The sequence below is a fragment of the Zingiber officinale genome, chromosome 9B (assembly GCF_018446385.1).
Source record: "Zingiber officinale cultivar Zhangliang chromosome 9B, Zo_v1.1, whole genome shotgun sequence".
Taxonomy (NCBI): Eukaryota; Viridiplantae; Streptophyta; class Magnoliopsida; order Zingiberales; family Zingiberaceae; genus Zingiber; species Zingiber officinale.
In genome coordinates, this window is record NC_056003.1 from 64,533,638 (window position 1) to 64,559,272 (window position 25,635).

General features: G+C 34.0%; 1 protein-coding gene across 4 annotated transcripts in view; it reads right to left on the reverse strand.

Annotated features, from left to right (window-relative positions):
* The window catches only part of LOC122024892 (exportin-4-like), a 98,823-nt gene extending 79,904 nt beyond the window's left edge, over positions 1-18,919 (reverse strand). For 2 of the 4 annotated variants that reach the window (XM_042583617.1, XM_042583618.1), the window contains exons 1-9: positions 18,578-18,919; positions 17,959-18,046; positions 13,923-14,031; positions 13,736-13,834; positions 11,844-11,886; positions 10,771-10,842; positions 10,584-10,679; positions 9,358-9,603; positions 9,094-9,277 (exon numbers count right to left, since the gene is read on the reverse strand). In XM_042583617.1, the coding sequence (XP_042439551.1) occupies positions 9,094-9,277; positions 9,358-9,603; positions 10,584-10,679; positions 10,771-10,842; positions 11,844-11,886; positions 13,736-13,834; positions 13,923-14,031; positions 17,959-18,046; positions 18,578-18,664 (1,024 nt within the window). In that variant the 5' untranslated portion in view covers positions 18,665-18,919. The remainder of the gene's footprint in view (positions 1-9,093; positions 9,278-9,357; positions 9,604-10,583; positions 10,680-10,770; positions 10,843-11,843; positions 11,887-13,735; positions 13,835-13,922; positions 14,032-17,958; positions 18,047-18,577) is intronic. The other 2 variants (XM_042583619.1, XM_042583616.1) reach the window with 2 other exon arrangements.
* Between the last annotated feature and the right edge of the window lie 6,716 nt (positions 18,920-25,635).

The following is a 25,635-nucleotide window of genomic DNA, read 5'->3' on the forward strand; positions in this document are numbered from 1 at the left end:
GACCAAAAGGTCACGGGTTCGAATCCTAGAAACAACCTCTTGCAAAAAACAGGTAAAGCTGCGTACAATGGATCCTTTCCCGGGACCCGCATGACGGAAGCTTCGTACACCGGACTGCCCTTTTATCCATTAATTAATTAATTCATTATGATATTTTATTAGAGATAATATATATTTTTATTATGGTTGACAATCATTTGTGATCTTTCATATCAAATTATTTAATTTTTTGTTTATTTTTCCCAATAATTTCAATTTCACTTGTCCTTTTGATTTGATATGGCTATTGCTTAGATTTTACACCATTTGATCTCAATAATAACATTAGTTTCAACAACCATGAACAACATAAGTTTTGTCATATGACCAATTTTGATTTCAATCATCCAAAAGGATAATTTCACGCATGTTATGTAAGGAACTATAATGCTAAACACGCAGAAAGCGCAGCGGAAAAATTAAGTTCCTTTCCAGAAGATTCATGCGAAGGAAAACCACATACAAAGTTTAATGAAGGGAGTTATACCTTTAGTGCGTGAACACGAACTCTCGACAGCTAGGATCTAAGCACGATCAAATGTTCGCTCCTCTCTCAGTATCCACATGAACAAGTCTTCCGTCCGTCTCACGAACTCAAGAAGTAGAGAAGAAAATCAACCACAAGTTATGCTAGCAACCTCTTTGGAAGATCCGGCCAAGAGTGGAAGAGGAGAGAAGAAGAGCAAGAACACTCTAAAAACTCATCATGAAAATGAATCAAAACCCCTTTTGTACTCATCCATGAAATTGTCTTAATGTCAATTGCCTTAATTGACATTAATATTTGTCTTCGTCCAATACATCCAATGCATCCAATACATGAGCAATTCAAAATTGACCACTCTTCCTCCAATACATGAACAATTCTAAACTGAACACTCCTCTTCCTTCAAAAATTCAAATTCATCAAATCACTCAATAAGTCTAACTCATTAATCATTAATCCAAATTAACTCAACGAGTCTAATTCAAATTGGACTCAATCCAAAAGTTGGATCTAATTAAGTCTAATTCAATGAGTCCAATTTGAATTAGACCTAATCCAATCCATCATATGAACCTATCTCCAAATTAACTTGTTCTTTGTATGTAACCCAATAGCTTCTTGTAACTTTGGCAATGTTTCTAAAACTATTTTAGATACATAAACAGTGAGTGGCATCTAGCAAGGCATCATTGCTACCCAAGTGACAAGAATGTCGAGATCTGACCTAATCTTTCCATATCCATTATCTTGTATGACTCAATCCTTCTATCCTTGATATCTAAATTGATCAATAAGGCATAGACCATGTCATCCTCTTATCAATCTTTGTGTTCCTTGATCTCTAATAGGCACACTCAATTAAATAAGTTCAATATCGTATATTGACTCATTTGAGCTGACCATGTATTCTTGTGTCCTACTAATCAAAAGGTCCATAGATATCGCTTCCATCATATGGAAGGGATAGATCTCATCTACATCACTCACATCCCTCTGCATAACTTATTGCATACCCAGTGATAGATTTTATAGTCCACCTTATTACAGGTGACGTTTGTCGATATCAAAGTACACAACTCCTTATGTAGGGAATCGTAGTGACTTCAAGTCTAAGGACTATTCATATTAATAGTTACTATGAGAATATTTATGACACTTATATAACGATCCATAAACCATCTCATGGCAAGTCAATTCAATACATATTCTCTAATATATACTCGTGTGTCAACTTGATATCTCATATCCATGACTTGTGAGATTAAGTTATCTTTTGACCTACATGCTAGTCTCAACGCATTAATATTGTCCTTGTATATTAATACTTGACTAGAAATGGTTAAGAGTAGCATTCTATATATCCACAATATCTCACTATCAATTCAACCAATTAATATGGTGTAGACTAGAACCTTCTACTTTACGACATTATTATACTTATTCATTTGGCACTGAATTGAAGTAAATATAATAACCAACTTTACCTTTTATTAATAAGTAAAATATGATTAAAAAAGTGTCCTTATTAATCATCTCATAATTGGTACTAGGACTAATACTAACATGTTCAACGAAGTGAACAAGATAGAAGTCGTGGCAATATCTTCAGCAAGAGAATAACTAGTAAAGGAGAAACAAATTAATAAGTACAACTTTTACTAGATCACATAGTAATATCCGCAACTTATGAAAATTTGTCTACCCTCCGGGCATCACCCTCGTTACTATTTTATTCGTATATTTATAAAAAAGCATGCAAAAAAATATTTTGTCTAACAATTCATTTTAACAGTCAAAATGAATCTTTGCCATTTATGACAACGAGACTAGAATTGGTTAGGCAACTAACCAATTTACCAAATAACTACACATTGATTTTATGAGGAGAGAATTTGAGGACAAATATTTCCCTCCGCCCCCCCCTCCTATCGTTTATTACCAACAAGAATAATCACTTTATCATTGATTTTAAAATTAGTATAATGCTCTAATTATATCACTTAGCTTCAAACTAGACAATACAATTACATTTTATCTGTCCACACTTGCATGCAATCTTTCACTCTTGGGTTTCTTAACAGATTGGTGACAAATAATGATGATTTAGGCAGAGATGGTTTGTTAAATACAGATTTTATTTCACATATTAAAAAATATTTTTCTAAAATTTTGAACTGGCAAAATTAAACGAACCAAACCATTAAAAAAATGGAATTTAGGCATTGAGATGAAATCGAATTACGTTTGGATTGAACCCATCAGGTAGGCATAAAGATTAAGGTTACGTGGGTTTGAATTGGGTTTAATTTGTTCATTTTATGGTCAAACAAAATTTAAAATAAATTAAATTGGTTCAATCGATTTAAAATAAAATAGAAATTTTTTTAAGGAGTTAGGTTTTCTCTCTCCCCTCTTTTTCTCTCACATGTTTTCCCTCACCCAAGCTCTCAACTGAACACACCACATCTCTTCCCTTGTACGCACACCGGCCTTCCACTTAACACTTCATCTCTTCCTCCTATCTCCTCATTTCTCTTCTTCCTCTCCTCCAGCAGCCCAACAACAGAAAACAGCTAGTTCCTTCTTTCTTCTTCTTCACCCAACCACCAAGAGTAGCAACAGCAAGTCCACCAATTGTTGCCTTCTTCCAACCAGCGTCGATCACCACCGACTCTGCTACTCCTCTTCTCCTACCCTATTCCTCTTCTTCCAACAGGCATGAGCAACCTAACTGGCCATCACTCCTCCCCTTCGTGCGCCACTGACAACATCCCCTCTCATTTTTCTCTTACTACACCAGCAACACCACCATGCCTCTGTCACGCATACGTGCAGCGATAGTTACCGACAGCACGTCCTTTCCTTCCCTTTCTCTTATTTGTCTTCTCTGTATCCTACGCCCAGAGCCAGCCATCAACTGCCACCAAGGGAAAGAGGATCACCGACCCTCCTCCACCTACCTCCTTCCCCTTTCCTTCTCTTTGGCTTCCCTCCTTCCTGTTGCTTCAACGTTACAACCACTTCATTTAGCCAAGCCAAGAACCTACTTCCTAGTTTTCGATCCTCTTGGTATTCTTGAATGAGATAATTGTTCGTTGATATCAAAAATAATAATTATTTTGAATTAATAATAATGTGTTATTTAGGTTCCATTGGCCGAGGGTTTCATATCAATGAAACACCTCTCATATCCTATCAACCGGAAAAATCATATGGTGAATTGTATGATATTTCATTTTAGGTTGGCACATTTAATTTAGAAAAGGAAAATAAATTTATTGTTCAATAGTAGGTCTCTTGTTTAGAAATGTGAATATATCAAGGTATCAAGATAAAAATTTATTTTATCTGCTTTAGAGTTATTTCTAGATACAAGATGGATTGGAGTACATTAATGTGCAGCCATTTTTTACTATATATAGAAGTGGATAAATCTAATTTTTCATTTTCATATATATTTTCTTATGTGTGAATAAATAGATTATATATATTTGTATAACTGTTTTTAAAAAGGGATATTAATATAATATTTAAAAATAGTGAAATGGATTTTAAAATAATTACATCATTCAGGGATAAATAATTGATATTCTTTCACGATGTTCACATGTTGGTTTTATATCGAGATTAAGATGGGAAAAATTGTTTTAAAAATTAAAATATATATTCTAAATTGTTCTTTAGTTGATACCTATCGTTATATTATTTGACCTTCAATGCTACTTGATGATCTAGAGGTAGATATTGTATAGCTCTTATCTCCAAACCCTATGATGATACATCATTAAACTAGAATATATTATGCTAAAAAGTTGATTTAGGTCAGTCATTCAACTAACTAATAAGATGTAATCTCAAAATACAATATTGTGATAAAAAGAAAGTAAAATGCAGAACAAAATACTAAAAATGAAAACTCTGAGTCTAACCCAAAGTAGTTTAGCACCCATAAAGCCCATAAGGGGTGTGGTAGCAAGGGATCACATGCAGTCAATATTTATTTATGTGAAAAGGCTATTATTATATACCATCATTGAGTAATTGGAGCTCATACGTGAGTTGATATTATTACACTCTAAGAACTCAAGCTTAGTAATGCACTTTTTAGTGGATTTATCAATAGTTAGTTTATTAAACCTATATCATTGGTGATATTTATAGATGGTGATTAAATATTGATAATTGAAGATTACCTTGATTAGTGATAAAAGATGATGATAATTTACAGTAATATTAGTAACTCTAAATATTAATAAATAATTGAAATGAAAATAGAAGCCGATTATAAGTATATTTATATAACTATATGTGTGCGTACCAACTAAAAAACAAAAGAATTTATGATTGTAATATATTATTTAGACATGTTTGAATTTTTAATCTTTTAAACAAAATTAAATTCATGCACATCTTTTCTAATTACCCACTCAGCAAATTTGTATTTATTTTGTTTTTTCCTTAACCTCCAATTTTACAAGCAAAGACATCCTTTTAATATCATAGTTGGTTTTAGCTAGTAATCCTATTACTGAGAGATCTCAACCTGTTGATTCTTGATTTAATTTTATTTTAAGGTATTTTCGTTATATTAATATGATCTTTTGTTTTATATGATTTTGTTGTATTTATAGAAAAAGAAGCGCAACGGTAAAGTTGTTACCATGTGACCAAAAGGTCACGGATTCGAATCCTGGAAACAGCCTCTTGCAAAAAGCAGGGTAAGGCTGCGTACAATGGATCCTTCCCCGGGACCCCGCATGGCGGGAGCTTCGTGCACCGGACTGTCCTTTTTTTTTGTATTTATAGAAAAAAGATATATAAATATAAAAATTTGCTGAGATTTCTTCATTATCTTGAGTTAGTAATTGTTTATATGGCTTTTGGGTTTTTTTATCACACAGTCACCATGTAGGGTATCTCCTAGTAAGTGAAAATTACAACCCTCGGGACATGACATGATTACCCTCGAGGCGTGATATGGTTCCTAAGCTTTCACATTTTACTCGCAAAGTGACAATCTAATTTAATATATTTAATATGTAAATGGAGCACTCATAGAAGCAATATGAATACTTGCCTAACTATCACAAGACAAGTTCAACAATTGGAATTGTTGAACAAAAGCTCTTTGACCAAGTCTACTCAAAAGTATTACAATTAGTATTCCCCTTCAGCACTTGACCTCGCCAAAATGTTTGTTTCTTACTTATTCATGAAATCTAAGTTCCCTTCCAATAATACACAGTGACCTAACCTGCTCCCAACATACGCAATAATATGATATGAGTCATATGATCAGAACCTTGATATAACAATCCTTTTTTCTGGAGCACTTGTGAGATATTTTAAGATATCTTAGAGCAACATTCCATTGAGTATATCAAAATGATTCTAGATATTGACTAATTACACATACAACAATACATGGCCTTGCTGCTAAGAGAAAGTTAAGTTTTCCATCCAACCTATGATAGCCCACTAACATTATAGAAGAGCTATCATTCAACAGGCAAAAGATGTAAGGAGCATCAACAGGTCTAGATCCTTACATTCCTACTTGCTCAAGTACATTTAGGACATATTTTGTTACAACAACAAAATACAACCAAGTCTTATCCCACTAGGTAGAGTCGGCTCCATGGATCCTCCTACGCCTTTGGGCTCTATCTTCTACTATATATATCCTCTATATTTAAATAAATTTTATCTTATTTTATCATTGCTAATCAAGTCTTATTTGGTCTTCCTCTTCGTTATTTAATGTGTGTATTTATCATAATTTTACATTGCCTAATTGGAGTATTTTTTTGCTCGTTATATATTTGTATCACATAAATAAGTAAAATTTTCCCTCAATAAGCGCAAAACTGACTTACTTTTTAATGTTCTCATTTCTTATTTGTCTATGTCCACACATTCATCTTAATATCTTCATCTTTAAAACACTCATCTTCTCCTCAAATGCTCAAGTCATAGCTTAACATTCAACTCCATATAACATAGCAGCTCTAATCGTCATTTTGTAGAACTTCCCTTTAAGTTCAGAAATAAAAATAAATTGTTCCAAGCTTGCAACTCTAATGCTAAGAACAAATCTCGATTAACCAAAACCTTTGTTGTGAAAATGACTTTGTTGATTATTGTTCAATCTAACAGGACTACATGTTTTGTAGATTCTTGAGTAGTAAACAATTAACATTATCAATTTATCATTCTTCAATGTTTGGAATGACAATACATAACACAAGGGATGATCACTTGGAATGACCAGCACTTCTTGCTATAAGGTTTGCTAGATTATCAACTACCACATAGGTGCTAACCCATGTGAATTAGTGGGGGAAGATTCAAAATCATTATCAATCTCTAGGCAGCCTCATCTACCAACACATCATCTTTTAGAAAACATTAATGTTGTTTACATGTTATGTCCTCGTTATTTGCATTATTGCAATTAGGTCTATAAAAAAAATAACAATCAAAAACATACAATCAGCTATGTATGTGAGCAACCTCCACAACACCTAAATGGAAAGAGCTCGCAAGAGTAATGGATTTATTAATCACGATTAGGGTTCGAGATCGCATGCCGAGCCGGTCGAAACTAGCGAAACATTTCGTTCTACCCGCCGACCGACACCGGCATGAACCCAACACCCGTCCCACTGTAGCTGCAGAGGTGTCGCGACGCCCGCGGCTGTGCCGGAGGGGGTCGCGATGCCCACGACCGCACAGGAGGGGCATCACGATGCCCACGGCCGAGCAGGAAGGGCGTCGCAACGCCCCCGACTACGAAGGAAGGGTGTCGCAATGCCCGCGACCACACAAGAGGGGTCGCGCGACCCCCACGGCCGCATTAGAGGAGTCGCATGGCCCCCGCGGCAGCACCAGAGGAGCCGCGCGACCCCCACGACCGCACCAAAGGGGTCGTGCGACCCCCCTGGCAGCACAGGAGGGGCCACGCGACCCCGACAACCGCGCCGAAGGGGTCGCGAGACCCCGGCGGCCGCGCCGAAGGAGTCGCGGTTGTGCCAGAGGTCGCGATCAATTTTTTAATTAAAATAATTTCCAGGGTGGATGGATGGGGATAATTAAAAAATGCTTAATTAAATCCTAATAAAAATATTTAATTAATTAAATATTTTATTTATTTTAATTTTAAAAATATATAACAAATATTTTATTTTTTTATTATTTATTAGTTATGTTATTAATTTTTTAATAATCTAATTATCTTTAATTTAAATAAATAATCAAAAAATCCTAATTAAATTATTCCATTAAAATATATAAAAATTAATTTAAAACACTAAAAATTCTAATAAAATATTATATATTCCTAAAATCCTCCGTAGATATCACGCTTAAGGGATCACGATTTTTTAGTCTTTTTGATTTATTTAATTTTTTATTTTTTAAATATCTATTTTTATAAATAAACTATTATTAATAATAATTATAAAATATTAAAAATTATTTCAAAAATTTTAAATAATTTTAAATTTTAATAAATATTTTATAAAATAATTTAAAATTTTTTAAATAATTTTAAAATTAAACATAAATTTAAATAATCTAAAAAATTAAAATATATATATAATTTTAAACATTTCAAATAAAATTTTTAAAATTAAAAATTTACGAATACATTTTAAAAAATCATTTAAATTTTCAAATAATTTTATATTTATTTTTATAATTTTAAATTTAGTTTTGAATTTTTAGAATTACTTATTTTTTAAAATATTTTTTATAAAAATTTAATAGGCATTATTTATGAGAAAATATTAAAATATAAATTCAACATCTCAAAATATAAACATCTTTAATAATCAAATATTAATACAAAGTTATATTTATATTCAAAAAATACCAAAACTATGCACGGAACGATACGATACTGAAACCGTATCGTTTCGGTCCAAGACCGAAATCTCGGCACTGGTCGGGCTTTTAAACCTTGATTACAATAATGAGATTATCCAAATAGAAATCAATCTTATTATGAAAACTTAATAGCTAAAATGCATCATATAGAACAAACCTAATAAACACTCCTATAATTTGGTACCTTGAAATTGCATAGAAATAAGACCCTGATTGCTGAAAATGAAAAATTATGAGAGAACATAAGAGAATAAGCTGACACATAAGTTTCTAAAAAGGTACATGACACATCAAAAAGTCTCTGTTAGTAACAATTGGCAGCCCATAAGTCCATAACGTAATGTGTCAATTAGGATTGATAATAAAGCCTGAACTCATCCTCTACACTATGAAAACAAGAATCATTGGTCATCCCCCTAGCTCTTTTCAGTAAACCTAATTCTTATATAAGTATTGAGCAAAAGAAAGAAAAGCCAACATTAATAACTTCATCCTGAATAAAACCTATGAAATGAACTCCTATCTTGTAACTACAGGGTTGTGACAAACAAATTTCACAAAATATTTAGTCCATAGGCCAGTAACCATCGTTGAAGGAAAATGAAACAACAAGCAATACTATAATCATGCATATAAAGCAGAAGAAAGGAATCATGATTAATAAACAGAGAATATCTTACCGGAAGGAAATATAGTCCCTGACAAAGAGCATAACTGCACTACTAGCTGCCTGGCAGAGACTGATAAGGGAGAATCAAACCACAAAATATCAGATAAATGCTGCTGGCGAACTGTTGCATACAAGTTCAAAAGCCAAAGAGTTTGTCCGCTTGATAATATAGCACCATGCCATGAGGGTCCTGGCTAAAAATAGTACAAAAAAGAGGTTAGGAAGTACACAAACAAAATAACTATGAAGTTAGAGATGCAAACAACTATGCAACCTCAACCAATGACCGTTCAAACTTTTTCAACTGAACCACATCATGTCTGATACCGTATGTTACTAAATTTGATTTATTTCTGGAGGTATCCCATGAAATGGAACTATTTTGGAAGTTCCAGTTCAAAACCTGAAACATAAACCGCAGTGCTGCAGAGCATGCTTTCTCATCAGATATGCTTGCATATGAGCTCACTATCTTTTCAGTCACATTAAACGCAGCAGATTGAACCCAACAATAGAACTCCTGCAGATAAAAAAAATGATGGCAAACTAACATACCGAAAAGCAATCGAGAAAGACAACCTAGAAAAGCTCGGTGGCTATGTACTTGTCACAATAATAGCAACTGGGTTTAAAATAAGGTTTCATGCTGGGAGTTTGGCCCCTGAATGGAATGGAACAGTTTCAGCATCTTACCATCCAACACCAGGTTTCGGCATGCATCAAAGCATGCCAAATGGATCTAAAAAAGTTTACTCCTTCATCTTTTTCCACTTAGGTTACTTACCTCTAATAGAATTAAACTTTATAGTAAAATATCATGCCTATAATTGGCATGCTTTGAAGTGTGATACAATGTGCCATGGGTTTGACTCATGTAGTCCCCCTTCCACTTGTTACTTTTAAAATTTCAAGTACATTAACTAGATAGTCGATTAAATTAAAATTTTGTACTAGCATACTCAATTGAATTAATATGTTATACCATCATATAATGTTGATACTCACCATGCTTTAACATATGATAGCATGCCAAAATGAATTCAAATGAGTTTTACTCATTTAATCCTCTTCTCGTTAGATTCTTCATCATGATAAGACTACAGCAATTAGATAGTTCAATTAAAAACGAGCTCTGTTGAATATTTTTCCTTCAATGTATTTTGATGTGAATTTAGATAGCTTTACTTCTTTAATTTGCTTTCATTTGGCTTGTTTACTTTTTAAAAATAAATATTAAATATTCAACTGAATTAGAATTTTAAAAAAAAAAACAGTTACAAGCACCAAAACATGCAAACATGTGTTGAGTGTCAACACGATAAGATACTCACCTGCATAAGCAGAGCATGGTCAGCATGACAAACAAATGTGTTGGCTATACCAGGAGATTTCATACTATGCATAACATTCTTAAGGAAATAGCAAACAAATAGTAAGGTGAAATCAGAAAGTTATAAAGACATTAGCAATAAAGGCGCTAGTTATAAAGAGAATCAAAACCTTCAGATAATTAGATTCCATTGACAAATGACATTGGGTGTGAAAATCTTTAGGAAGGCCCATCGGAGTCAAAGTTGCAGGTGAAAATTCAGATACCTAAATGAAAAAGGTTTAAACTCAAAAAAGTGGAGAAAGAACCAAATTATCAAGAAGATATACAGATGATACAAATCTAGCCAACAAGTACCAAGGACTCAAGGAAATTAATCCCTGCAAATTGCACATCTGATGTATGAGGTCCTAGAATGGCTTGCTTCACCTGAAAATATAGTCAGCTAGTCATTACCATTTAGGATAGTTGCATACATTAAATTATTATGACCTAATTCAAACTATTGCAAACAACAAGACATCTTGCAAATCAACACCTATTTATGTAAAATTCTAAAATTGCAAATCTAGCTTTTTAATCCATGTTATTTGTTATAGTTTTAAATTTCCAGGAATTTCTTAAAAAAACTAGATCTGAAATGAACACTATAAAATTTCTCAGAAAATTATACCTCCAAAAGTCCTAAAATATCAAAATATTATGATACCTTAGTTCTAAACATCTAAATCATATGTTTGAGATTAATAGCGCCAATAGTTATCATAGAATTTGAATAAATAAATAAAAGTCAAAGGACAATGCATATTCATTTCAAAGATCTATGCAAATTTTATGAGGTTTAAGGACGACCAAAAAGTGGAAAAATAATTGTGTTGGCATGAGATAATAGAAGACAGTACCAAAATAAGAGTCATGGAACATTGCAAGGAATTTAGTGACGTGTAATTATAAGCTTATGTTACTCAGACTTGGCTACGAGTATCTGACATCGATATGGATTCAAATGTCTGGTATGACTATTTAAAATCTTTTACACATGGTCAATACACAATGACTATTTGATTAAAATAATATACATTGTTGTTATGATTGTACAAAATTTGTTATCACATATATAAATTTGTTTTGTGCTTGTATTTAACAATTCTAGAGTCGCCATTCCTACCAATATGATATTATCAATTTTGTATTTTTTTGGCCATTTGATCTTGCTACCTATACCGATTTGAACAACCATGATTCCGAGTACTAAAGATCATTACAAACCATCCGACACAAGAAATAGTTTCAATCATAGAAAGTATAGTCATTTCACTACAAAACAATAGGAACTAATAGAAAAGTGTGACTAATCTTTCCTTCAAATGCATAAACCTAAGAGAATGAAAATATCGAAAAGCAATCAAAGACTCAGTCAAAATCCATACCTCTAAGAGAATACAAATCTTTTCAGCATCAACAAAATCAAACCTACAAGCAAAGAGATAATGTGAACAGAAAATCACAAATTGAGTTTCATTTGCAAGCTAAGATAGTTAAACCACATCAAGTTGAAAAAAAAAAGGACTTGTCATTGCACAATTATTAGGAAGTACAACCATTGTTGTTGCTTGCAGCAATTATATTGAAATCCTAGTGAACTGAAAATAAATCAATTAAAAAAATTGAAAAAATAAAATACTCCTAGTGGTGATAGACATGAAGGTGCACAAGAAGTTTTACGATTCTTTATATAGGCTAAGAAGGTTTGGCAATGAGCTAGTAGCCTCCCTCTCTATATATATACATATATATCTTAGACTCACACATACACTCTATACCAGATATATAAGTAACTATATACACACACACACTAACTATAAGATGAAGCATATCTATAATAACAAAGCTACATATAATTCACTATGTACATGAGGACAAATATGATTAAGGGACCTGAAGAACATAGTCTGCCTCAGTAAGATACTTGTCTAAGCAATCACTGATCGAAAATGGCAAAATTAGCAGAGTTGATAGTCATTTGAGTATAGGTACAGTCATTGCAATGAGGTAATAGAATCACTGATGGATCATGAGGTATTTAGTCATTGATTGCAATATCAGTAGTGTATATTTGTGTTGTTATCTTTATTGATACGATAAAATATCATGCCACTGAAGCTGGTATAAGAGTGAGTCCTCTCTCTTTCTTTCTCCTATCTGCTAGAGAGAGAAAAAAGGGTGAAGGCGACAAAAAAAAGTAGGGGGTTATATTGCAACTTGCAAGCAAACAAAAATATGAGATAACAATATTATTTTGAAAAACAACAAAAAAAAAAAGAATTATTACAAATCTAGAAGGAGTGGCAGTGTTAGAAAAATAATAGAACTAAGATATTTATCTTCGCCCGCACTCCTGCCACCCATTCTCCTCTCAGTCTCAAATTGAGTATTGTCAAGTTTCAAACTTCCTCATCAATTCTCATTTATAATTTTGATATCTTGTCTACATGATTTTCAGTGAAATTTCAAACTTCCTTATCAATTTTCACCGTTCATTTGTAATTTTGTTATTTTTTCTTCATAATTTATGATCAGATAGTATTGCATATCTCTTCTACTATCTCTCTAGGTCAAGTTGAATGACTTAAATCAAACCCTTCCAAGTATTTCTCTTCTCTCTAATTATAGATGTCAAAACCCTCATCAAACGTTTGTCTACAAGAATATTCACCGTCATCCTGCCACTTATTCAAAAGATATCTTAGTCTTTGGTTGTCATGCTGCAGCAACCATACGCATGTTGAGCGTGCACAATGTAGCACTGCAACTCTGATATAGGAGTGCAAGAGAAAATCCACAGGTCCACTATGCTCAAGACTATCTAACTAATTAATGTGATGTGATGTGATATTAAAACTTTAAAGATAAAACTTTATATCTGATGCACTTCTTTGCTGCTTATCCTTTTTCTTTTGCTAACCTTACTACTTTATACATTCATCCTACTAGTTATTTCCCAAACTACCATCCTATTTGTCTTTCATCTAGACTTACCAAAGGCATGTATTCTAAGTGTTATCAAGACATCAGAATAGCTTTAGGATAGGTTTCTACTGACTTCCATAAGTTCCATTCAGATAGTCAGTGTTTATTTTATTTTGGCATTTTACGGTGTATTTCTTTCAGATATTAGTTTGTAATTTAGTTTGTAATTTAGTCCTTTTCCATTGTGAATGTATCTAAATAATTTATATTTGAATATAATTTTGGGTACTAAGTTGTTTTCATTATTGTGGTAGTCTGATTAAATATGGGCAATTAATTTAATTGTGTTTACCATCCTCGTTTTAACAGTTGAGCTGCAACTGCAGACACCTTTAATCGGACGTAAGCATCAGAAGCACTTGCATGCTCCATAACATAGTGTAGACAGAATCTGCAACAGAATGTTGTGAATGGTACAGAATTATAAAGGATATGGAAACATTAACTTAAGTTTCAAACTCATAACAAACAGAGAATACACTATTAAGTTTTTCTTATTCTCATCTGTAAGCATTCCCCACTCTCTAATTGCAGCATCACCAATTGCTCCAGCAGCTTGAAATTTTGCAGCTGGCAATTCAGAATTTTCTTGAAGAAAAAAAAAAAAACATAAATAAAAACTTTAATAAGCTACTACAGTACAAGAAATATTAGAAAAATCTTATAGAGAAAATAGAAAAATTCTTTGGCATGTCATTTCAATGATTGATTGATTGCTACTAGCATATACACAAAAGCAAGATCATTTATCTAGTTAATCTTGGTGGAATGATTGAGGGGGAGATTGTTGGAACCCCAAATTATGTGGACCACAATTTTTATGTTTGGTCAAGTAAGTTAAATTAGGCCTTGCTCTGTTTTAACAAGTGTGCCTAGGTGTGCAAGAACTTAGATAAACACACAAAGACAACCCGATGACTCAAGGTCCGATAAAGTACAGTAAAAGGTGGTATGGGACACCCAAGGGACTGAAAGGGGAAGGAGTATTAGGGACAATGAGACTTAGGACAAAAGACACAAGCGAACGAGCAGGATGACATAGAAAGGAGCCGATGGACTTAGTACATCTGGGGTATGAAAAGCTTGGCGGAAGAGTACTCTGATGAAGCAAGAAAGACACACAAAGAGTGAGTCGGAAGGACTCTGTGCACGTAAGGCACGAGAAGCCGGGAGAAAATCTGTGCATGGTAAGCTGAGTTGAGTGAATTGTACTCGGACCGAGGGTAAACTCCACTTAGGCAAACTTGATCGTAGTGGATTTGAGTAGGGAGGTTTGAAAGATCGGAACAATGTTTTAGTCGACCAGATCTTCCAATCGATCTTCCAGTCCATCGAATAACAAGTTCAGGCACCCGATGCCCACTAGTTTATCCTTTCCATGTTTGAACAAGTTGATCGCGGGATCAAGCGGCCTTTTCGGATTAGGTGACCAAAAAATCGAGATTGGGTGATCGAACAACCACATGGGGCGTGATCCTGGAGATATGATTTGACTGAGATCAAGCGATCGAAAAATCGAGATTGAACAATCGAAAGGCAACGTGGAACGTGATCCAACGTGGAGATCTGACTTGACCAAGATTAGGCGACCGAAAAGCCACATGCGATGTTATCCAATGTGGAGATCAAGTGACCAAAAAATATTTAATCGGCAAGAAAAGTTGTCACGCCAGTGGAAGCCATGAGAGACGATTTGTTCGTAGATGAGGCCGAAAACTGAGTTAGTCATTTTCAATCAATCGAATAGGGTTTTTAATCCACCGAACATACCACATCAATACTTTGACCAAATCGAGACAAAGGCTATAAAAGGAGATCTGGAGCTCGAGATACGACACTCAAAGTTAATTGTTTTATTTATTGTTTCTTGTTGTACTCCTCTTGTCCTATTATACTATTACTAATTAATGTACAAACAGGTTTCTCCATCACCAGCCTTTTATCGAAGAGGAGAAAGTAGTGGACAACGTTATGCATAGGCCTTGGACTAGCAAAAAGAGGGTTGTGAACCAAGTAAACTTCTATGTCCCTTCTCTGCATGTCTTATTTATTCATTAATGTGTGTGTGGCCTTGCTAAGTAATTAGCAAGAGAAAGAAAGTGATTTAGATTGCAGGTACATTATTCACCCTCTCTCCTTCTAGCGATCCCATGCTTCCACATCAATACATACTTCCACATCTGCACCATCAGTGGCGTAAAACTCAAAGTTCTCTGATAGCAGAAACAAGGAGCTGACTTCTCACATTATTTTCCCTCATAGCCGTTGTGTTCATTGTTGTTCTTATTAGCTCTAATCTGCTGCTATTTGTAGTCAAGTTCAGACCCATGACTAGAAAGAGCCATGCTCGCGCTATAATATACTACATATATGGTACTAGTGCTAATTCCTACCCATATGTTACAAAATCTGAATCCAAATCAAAACTGGAACCATGTAGTCACAAAAAGCTCAACATCAGGATAGGGTATATAAAAGTATGATGGTTGATTAATCAAACAAGGTAAAACAATATTAAAAGTAAGAATAAAATTATCAAAAAAATGAAGAAAGATAGAAGATAGCTATGATTTGACGGCAACCCATACTAATTTTTCTTTATGAATCACTTTGAAAATTATCATATTCAACATTTTACATTGAAATTACTTTAGTACGTTACTATTACATATAAAGGGCAGCCAAATGTACGAAACTCCCGCGAATGAGAAGTGCATTACTATTACATACAATAATAATAATGTCAAGGAGAGTAAATTCTTTAATAATTGATGTGATGTAACAAAAATTTTCTAAACTTCATAGATTGAAGTAATATGAAAGAGAAGGTTTATATATTTTCTCCTATTCTAATTATTAGATCGGTAAATATATACACTATTCATTTTGATAGGCTGACACTCATTATTTATGATACTTGTGGTATAAAATTTGAATGCATTAGTTCTTTTATGGTTACCATGGATATAATCCCCAAGAACAGAAAAGCTAGTCATTACTAACATAGAGTGGCATAGAATGATGATAAAAGCAGGAGTGTACATCAGATAAATCTTGCACATATCAATTAAGATGATGTTTGTTAACTAGAAAGTAACTAATACATTATCACCATAATGTTGTACCAATGAAGATAGTACACAATTTATATTGAGTAAACCAAGAAAAAAATGAATGTTATCAAAATTGTAAAAACTGATAGTTCTGAATAACTAACATGAATTAAATATTCATATGATTGTTAAGGTTTCCTCAACCTCAAGGCCATGTCCTAAGACCCTCTTAGAAGATATGAAGCGGAAAAATGCTTAATCCTCTAGACCAAAAAAGCATACAATATATAAGTATTTTTCAGAAACAACTAATAATCATCATTAAATCATATTTGTCCCAACTAAGAGGTTCGCTACATATGCCTCCAATGAGCTCTATAAAAAGCTATATCCCTAACAATATAACTATCAAGCCTTAATCCGTTAGGTGGGGTCGGCTATATATGCATAACAATATTCAAATTAATTAAATCATTTTTCACTACATTAATTTCTTTGGTCTCCCTCTTTAACCATATTCATTACACCTTAGATTCTAATTGATTCAACTCTTATATAACAACACAACCAAGTCTTTATCCCACTAAGTGAGATTGACTATATGGATCTTCCTATATCATTGGGCTTGATTCCCTATTATATCTCCATCCATATTTAAATTGATTCAACTCTTGTAACTATAGAGTATGTTGAAAATCTTTGAACACCTAATTGCTCTCAAATATTTTTTTTTTATTTTATCCATGTCAATAACTCCATTTTAGCATGCTCGTCTATATTAAGTTTTTTGTTCATTATATTTCCTAATAGTTTAACATTAGGAACATGGAAGGTTCTATCACTCTTATAAACTATGCTTTTAACATAAGGGAGATATGATGATCATATAAGATTCCAAATTTTCCTCTTTATTCCAATCACTCATTTTGTATCCTATTAATAATGTCTTCATCAATATCCACTTCTTGTTGTATTATAGATCCAAAATATCTAAAACTCATAAAGAATAATGACCTAAGGAAAGTGTTGCCACTATCGATTCTTTTCTTAATAGTAAAACTATATTTCATATATCTAATTTTCATTGTACTTATCTTAGAGCATCTAGTTTCTAAAAATTTTATGCGCAATTCAAACTTCCAAAAGAAAGAATTAAAACAACCCAAAAATTAACTAGAATGAGATTGCTGGGCCATCTTACATGATGACAATCTATTTGACTTGCATACTCAACAGAAGACTGTCATTTGGGTGACAAACTTTCAGATATGTAGGTACAAGCTCATGCAGTAGGCATACCTAGAAAAGTGCATGATATATGCTTTGCCATAAAGTCAATATGCATAAATTAGTGTCTTTCACAATTCAACAAGCTTCATCATAAATTTTAATATCACTAGATGAATTACAATTGTGATGTAGGATATTTTATCCATCATGACAATATTAAATGGATACATACCAAGTATGAATCGGCATGCCTGGAATGGCATTGAGGATTGCCGCAGTGAAACAATAATTTTCTCTGCTTCAGTTGGATTCATGTGCATCTGCAAGTGCAAAAGAAAATAGACAAGACAGAAACAAGCTTTGCGTCACAAAACTAAGCCCAACACATTGTAGATCTAGGAAAAGAATAATTCAAGGTAGCAAATAAACATAAAAAGTGCATCAAATGCACAACGCTACTTATTAGAGCTGTAGCCAATTACATATTGCATATGCCTGATAAAAGATGATTAAGCAGAGAGCAAATTAGTAAGCTGAAAACAAATTCACTTATTTAGTTTAGGCTATTTGATAAAAAAAAATAATTAAAAAGATAAAGCGATCTTTTCCAGAAGTTCAGGATAAACAAGGAGAGCAAATGGAAGTATAATCATGCAGAAAACGTGAAAACGTGACGATGAGTTATACGAGAAGATAAGCTCCTCGAAGTTACATATTACAATCAAAATGACGTTGAAAAGGTTGGATAAAACCCAGCAACGGACAAAACATTGGCTCTTCAAAAACAAGATTAAAAGACAAATAGGCGACCTACTCATGTTCAGATACTTTCAAATGGACAAGTAGAGAACCTGGATCATGGAGCAAGCCTGTTCAACTGCAATCATGGTGGACCGAAGCTGGGACAAATCCGGAACTGATCCTGGGAACCCCTGCATTGCCTCTTGTTTTTCAACTCAATCTCGTCCGATTCTATTCTCTAGGGTACTGTGTGTGTCGGATTAGGAGCGACGAGGAAGAGACGATCAAAAGGAGATGGGGATGCAGGAACGGGAGTGAGCTGCGAGCTTTCTCAAAGTCGGCAGATAAAATTGTGCGGAAAAGGGAAGCGATCGGAGGGCCTGGTAGCCCTTCAAGCCGCCTTCCCCCTGTGTGTGCGCCTTCCTGGAAATGAAAAGAACACCTGAGTAAGGGGAAAATTCATTTCACCCCAAAAATTACTTTTGTTTAACACCGCCGGCAAAATTAAAATTAAAAATTCCGGACCCTTAAGTCACCTAATATTACGTGTTATTTTAATTAGAGTTGAAAGATGAACGGATGGATGGCAAAAAAGCAAAACAAAGATAAGATCAGATTTTCGGTCCATGAAAAAGTGAATTAGGAGATAGATCATTCATAATTATAATTAAATTATGATCATGATCTAATTATAATTAATTGTAATCATTTCCTGAATTTATCATCTTCATCAAATTATAGTTTGAATCTGAATGGATTGTCGGAGGTCGTCGAAAGTGGACAAATGTCCATGTTGTCTAGTGTTGAGCAGGGGTCAGTCTCCGGACAACCTCCGATCGTCCGCTCTGACCCAATTATAACCTGATGGGAACTGAATTCAGGGAGAGATCGTAACTAATTACGGTCGGATCACGACCATGATTCGATCGCAATTGTGAATGGTTCATCCCTACTCTACTTTTTGTGGACTAGGAGATCTGCTCCCGAAAAGGATTAAGTTATAGACGAGTTAAGTCAAGCCAAGTTTTATGATATTTAAATTTATTTGATAAAATAATCGAGTCAAATCAAATTGAGCATAAAATAAATTAAATCATTGAAATAGTTGTTCAAGTTTAGCTTGATTTTTTTTTACAAGCTTAGTTTGGTTTAAGTTTTGTTTGAGTTTAATTCGTTTAGATGTTATCGGGCTTTCAATTTAAGTTTGTTTAATTATTTAAAAATTTTAGAATTTTAAGTTTGTTTAATTGATTATTAAGCTTGGTATTATAAATTTATTTGTTCATTTTAAATATTATTATTTATTTATCATGTGGTTAAAGGTTTTATTAATAAGCATAGTTCATGAACCGGAAGCCCTCACGAATTAACGTAATTGGTACTTATATGAATATTTACTCCAATAAATTTTAGGATCAATTCTAATAGGTGTAAAACATCTCTCACATGTAAAGGGTTATTATAGTAAGGTAAAATCCATCTCATAATTTATTTGTCTGTATCTTGTAGTATGGGATCGATAATATTAGATCGTTGGATTACTCCAATGATTCACAAACTTGAAATTTTATTTATTTCATTCAATTAATAATAATAAAAATATAAAATAAATAAACTTAAATACCAATAAATTTAATTCTTTAACATTTATGAATAATTTATAAATAAATTTATTGATTAACTTGACGAAAATTTAGTTGTATTTTTCTTTAATAAGTATAATATATTAATTTATAAATTTTATTATATTAAATTATTCGACATTAGTTTTATGTATTAGATAAAGATTAAGTATACAATATTCTTAATTGAGCTTAATAAAAAAAGTTAAAATTGATAAGATTTTTAATAAATAAATTTAAATAAACTCAATAAATAAATAATTAAATTTGAACACAGCTCCTCTCAACTCGTTCACACCCCAAAAGTCATCAACATAATAAATATAAATATATATATATATATATATATATACGAGAATGCTAGCCTGCGGTGCATTTCGTGCGATTTTGGTGCGGTTGTCTTCCTGATCGATCTCTGGATCGATCAGGGAACCTCCTGATCGGTCTACAGACCGATCAGGGAAACTCCTGATCGGTCAGGGAACCTCCTGACCGATCAGGGAAATTCCTGATCAGTCTACAGACCGATCAGGGAAACTCCTGATCGGTCAGGGAACCTCCTGATCGGTCAGGGAACCTCCTGACCGATCAGGGAAATTCCTGATCGGTCTACAGACCGATCAGGAGGTTCCCTGATCGGTCACCAGACCGATCAGGAAGGTAACCGCACCAAAATCGCACGAAATGCACCGCAGGAGAGCATTTCTATATATATGGTTTAGAGTGTTTTTTATTAACATGAATAGGAAATAGGATTGCCAATTTAAAGTGAATGATAAAATAACTAATGATATTTTTCATTTAGGGAAGTCATATATTCAGAAATGCAGAACTATGCTTACTCGCTGGAGTTACGAATGCAACTAGCTTCCCCCAGCTTGAAGTAACCCCCGTGAATATGATTTTTTACCGATATATATATATATATATATATATATATATATATATATATATGAGCGAGTTACGAATGCAACTAGCTTCCCCCAGCTTGAAGTAATCCCCGTGAATACGGTTTTATATATAGATATATATATATATTTTTAGTACAGATAGTAAACAAAAGTAAACAGACAGTAGATAGTAAACAGTAACAAAAGTAAATAATAGATAGTAAACAGTAACAAAAGTAAACAGACAATAGATAGTAAACAGTTAATAACAGTAAATAGTAAAAAGAAAATACAGTAGTAGTGAATTACAGAAATTAAGTAGATCACCACAGTAATGTAATGTTGCAGGTAAATATAATGATGTTGTAATTTTTACTCTTTTTTTTTTTTACTCTGCTTTCTTTTCTTGTTTGTTTCCAGTGAGCCTCACCTGTTCAGGATCTCACCTTCAATCAGTGCCCCGGCTTATGCGTAAGACTTTGGGTTTATACCCTTCTTACTTAGCCAGTACAGGTCTTATATGATTTTGGTTATTCCTGATACAGTTACTGTTCATCTGTTGGTTACTAAGATAAGGACTGAGGAAAAGAACCAAGACAGAACTCAATTCATTATAAAACAAGCATAGATTTATGTAGTGGAGAAATTTTACAGGGGATTACACTCAACAAACTAATAATTACATAGTTTTTACATATTGAGACCGAAATTACATACTGAAATTGACATATTTTACATACTTACAGGGAGAAAGGAAGGGTTTTGAAAGAGAGCTGGAAAGAGAGTTGCAAGAGCTTGAGGAGGTAAAAAGTGAGAGACGGTAGTGCTTGGGGGAATGCCCTAGGAGGCAGAGGAAGATGGCCTTTTATAGGCAAGAGTAGAGAGATGTCTTCGGGAGGAAGGAAACATTTGCTTAGGAGGGAAGGAAAGCATCTTGGAAAGTAAGACAGGTGGAAGGAAGGTGATGTTTAGGGTGAAAGGAAGGCATCTGCAAAAGAGACAGGTGGAAAGTAGTATTGATTTTAGTGGAGACATTGGTGAGTGGTGCCACTGTTGAGTAGTGGTGGCACTATTGAGTACGGTGGTTGTCATTCTTAGCTGTCCATTATATAGTTGTTGAGTAGTGGTGGCACTGTTGAGTACAGTGGTTGTCATTCTTGTCATTCTTAGCTGTCCATCATATTATCAATGTTGTCCTCTCCGGTTGAGTCTAAAGATGGTGCTTGTGAGCTGGAAGCTTGATTTGGTACTCTGTGTCTGGCTAAGGCAGCTCGATAGGCTCTAGCTGAAAGGGCAGAACTTGCTAACCTCTTGTTACTCATTCTCTCTGTCTTCTTCTGGTAATGTTGAAATAGGGTAGTATGCTGTGTAGTAAAGTGAAAAGGGAAAAATCTAGTACCCATATCTTTTGGCCAATAAATTTTTTCAGTGAATGATTCACCAACCAGGAGATAGGTATCAGGATCTTCAAGTCTGTCCCAGCCCCAATGCGTCCCTTGGACTAAAGCTCTCCAGTGTTTGAGTTGGTCTGAAAATGAGGGAGGAGCTTCCCAATCACAGTCTGGGTCTGTAGGATACTCATGTAACTCGGCTTGGTAACCGCCAACTTCATTTACGTCAATTTTTACTAAATGTCGGGCTGGCTCTATCTTGAGATCCAGCCATTCTGGAGGAGTACTGTCAAATGTGCATACTACAAACGTTTCTTCTTCTTCCAAAGCAGTAGAAATAACAGTACCAAGTTTCTTTGGGAAATCTTTAACTGAATCTGGGTCATGAATCCATAATTTATGTAAGAGGCCGTAATCAAGAAGAGTAAAAGGGGTAATTTGTCTCCCTTTGTAAGCCGTAGTAATGTAGGATTCATAATCCATGTTAGCTCTTCTGAAAGTATAGAGAAGCTGGCATTGACATCCATATTTATCTGATTCTATGCAAGGTGGTCCTTTCTTCTGGCATTTAAGTTTTGGGCTGAACTCAACTTCATATACAATAGTCATTCCTTCAGGAGGTGTTTTGTGAAAAGCTTTTAGGGCTTCACATAATTCTATAAACGTTTGTAAAGTAGATTTTTCAGCCAGATTACGAACATAAGTATGAATATTCTCAGGAATAGTATTTGGGAAACCTGCCAGGTGCATCTCAGATGCTCTTTGTAAAGCTGTAGTCTTATTTTGTTCTTTAAGTTGAGCCAAAGTTAGGTACTCTGGTCTGATAGGAGTATTGGTGTGTTCTGTTGAAGGTTCTGCCATGCTATTCTCAGGAGTATGTTGCACAACTTGAGCATAAGTAAAAGTATTTGTATCAGGGCTAGTAGCTTATATTGGTGTTGTTTGCAGAGTTGTACTCACAAGGAAATGTGGTCCTAGATGGGCTCTGGCTGTTGTAAAAGCCTCATCAAGTGAATAGTAGCCTTTAAAGTATGGATGTTCTAGGTTTTGAATGGCTAAATTGGTTTCTTCCCATGTAGAGTATACTCCTGCCTGGGGTCCTGAAAAGACCACGTAACAGGAAAATTTCTTTCCTGCTGGTTTCTGGATAGTGGTAAGAAAGTAGTTGGAAAGAGCATTTATTACTGCAATTTTATGTCCAGAGCTTCCTGGAAGTGTAGGGATATGCTAAATATTGTCAATAAGACAATTTTGGATATGGTCAAGTCTGTCTCTACCAACAAAACAAAAATGATCTTCTGGTTGTGTGAAAAGTTGTAAATCTTGAGTGCCAAAACGCATGGTTTTGGTGGAAAAAGTACGAACTTTCCTTGGTCTGTCCATCCTGTAAGGATTAAAAATGTTAATGTAACAATCTTGATAATATATCTGCTAAAGAATTATTAACCCCTTTAATATGTTCCCATTGTATCTTAAGTCCTTTATTGATTATGGTATCTGTAAATTTTAACCAACGCTTTGTACTGAGGCCTTTTCTGACTGTTTTAGTTTGTTGACCATATTTGACTATGGCTTCACAGTCTGTTCTAATAAGGATTTCTGGTTTGTTACAAATAAATAGTCTAAAAGCTTCTAAGCAGTAAATAACAGCTAAAATTTCATAATCTAATGATGTTAAGTGTCCTTTTTCATGGTATTTTCTAGAGGCATAACGACATAAAGCTTCTGTTGATTTAGGTTCATATTTGGAAGTTTTGCGATATAAGATACCACCCCAACCAGTCTCACAACCATCTGTTTTAATAATTAAATAATCTGAGTCAAGAGGTAAAGTTAACTTAGGGATAGTTTTAACCAGTTGTTTGATTTGCTGAACTAAAGCAATATCTTGTTGGTTAAAATGTTTTTGTCCTATCAAAGATGTCTTATTGTATAATGGTCCACTAATTTTTCCTATATCTTTTAGATAGGGTCTTGCATAATTTAGAAGGCCTAGAAAAGCTCTTAAAGTTTTAGTATCTTCCATTTTGTCTGGAAAGGCCAGAATCTTTGCTGAAATATGAGGTTGTAAAGTGATTTGTCCTTGGCCTATTTCAGCCCCTAAGAATTCGACATGTGTAACAGCTAGTTTCATTTTCTTTCGTGAAATAATCAAACCATGTTTTTCAAATAGATTGAAGATTATGTGTAAATGAGCATAGTGTTCTTATTTAGTTTTGGAAAAAACTAAGATATCGTCTATGTAGACACAGGTGAAGTGAGCAACATTTCTAAAAATATCATCCATTTTTCGTTGAAATATTTGAGGAGCTGTTTTAAGACCAAAAGCCATAACAAGCCACTCAAAGTGGCCTTCAGGACAGGAAAAAGCAGTCCATTCTATTGAGTCTGGGTGCATCCGTACCTGCCAGAAACCTGATTTCATATCGAACTTTAAGTACCATTTAGAATGTTGTATTTTATTCAGAAGTTGGTCTTTATCTGGTATTTTGTAGCCATCTTCCTGGCAGTTATCATTTAGCCTTTTGTAATTAAATACCATTCAGGATTGACCTCGTTTTTGTTCAGCTCCTTTATTTACTATAAAAGCTGGGCTTCTATGTCTAGAGGTAGATCGTTGAATGACTCATAAGTGTAGTAATTGTTGAATATGTGTTTTGCATTCTTCAGTTTCCCAGTTTGTGTGTCTTAAGTCTTGGGCCTTAATAGTTAGGTCAGGGTTAATGATTGCTAATTTACAATAAATTTTATCTCTTTCCCAGTATTTGGTTGGGTTGTTACCAATAATCTCTAGTTTTTCTAGTCGGGATATAAGAGAGTCTATATCTGGCTGATGGGTGTTAATAGTTTGAAGTAATTGTTTAGGGAGAAGTAGATCATTAGGAATATCCCAGAAGGAAAGATCATTTAGAGGGCTTGTCCAGCCAAGTAAGTCTAGTTTTCCTGATATTCAGAAAAGGCAAGGTCACAGGATGACATCTGTTTACATGTCCCTTTTATAGTACACTGGCAAGTATTGCCCTTAGATTGGATTAGGGTTTCTGTTGAAGCTGTTAAAGGCTTAACTACCGAGGGGTAGTCTGACACAATAGGTGCAACTATTAGATTAGAGAAGAATAGAGCATAATCTTTTGTAAGTAAAAAGGCCCTGTCTGGTGATATAAGAAAATTTAGTCCTAGGATAAGGTGGATATTATGATGTAGTAACGGTTTAACCCATAATTTGGAGAGAGTTTGGGGAGTACTATAGGTGCCACAGTTATTA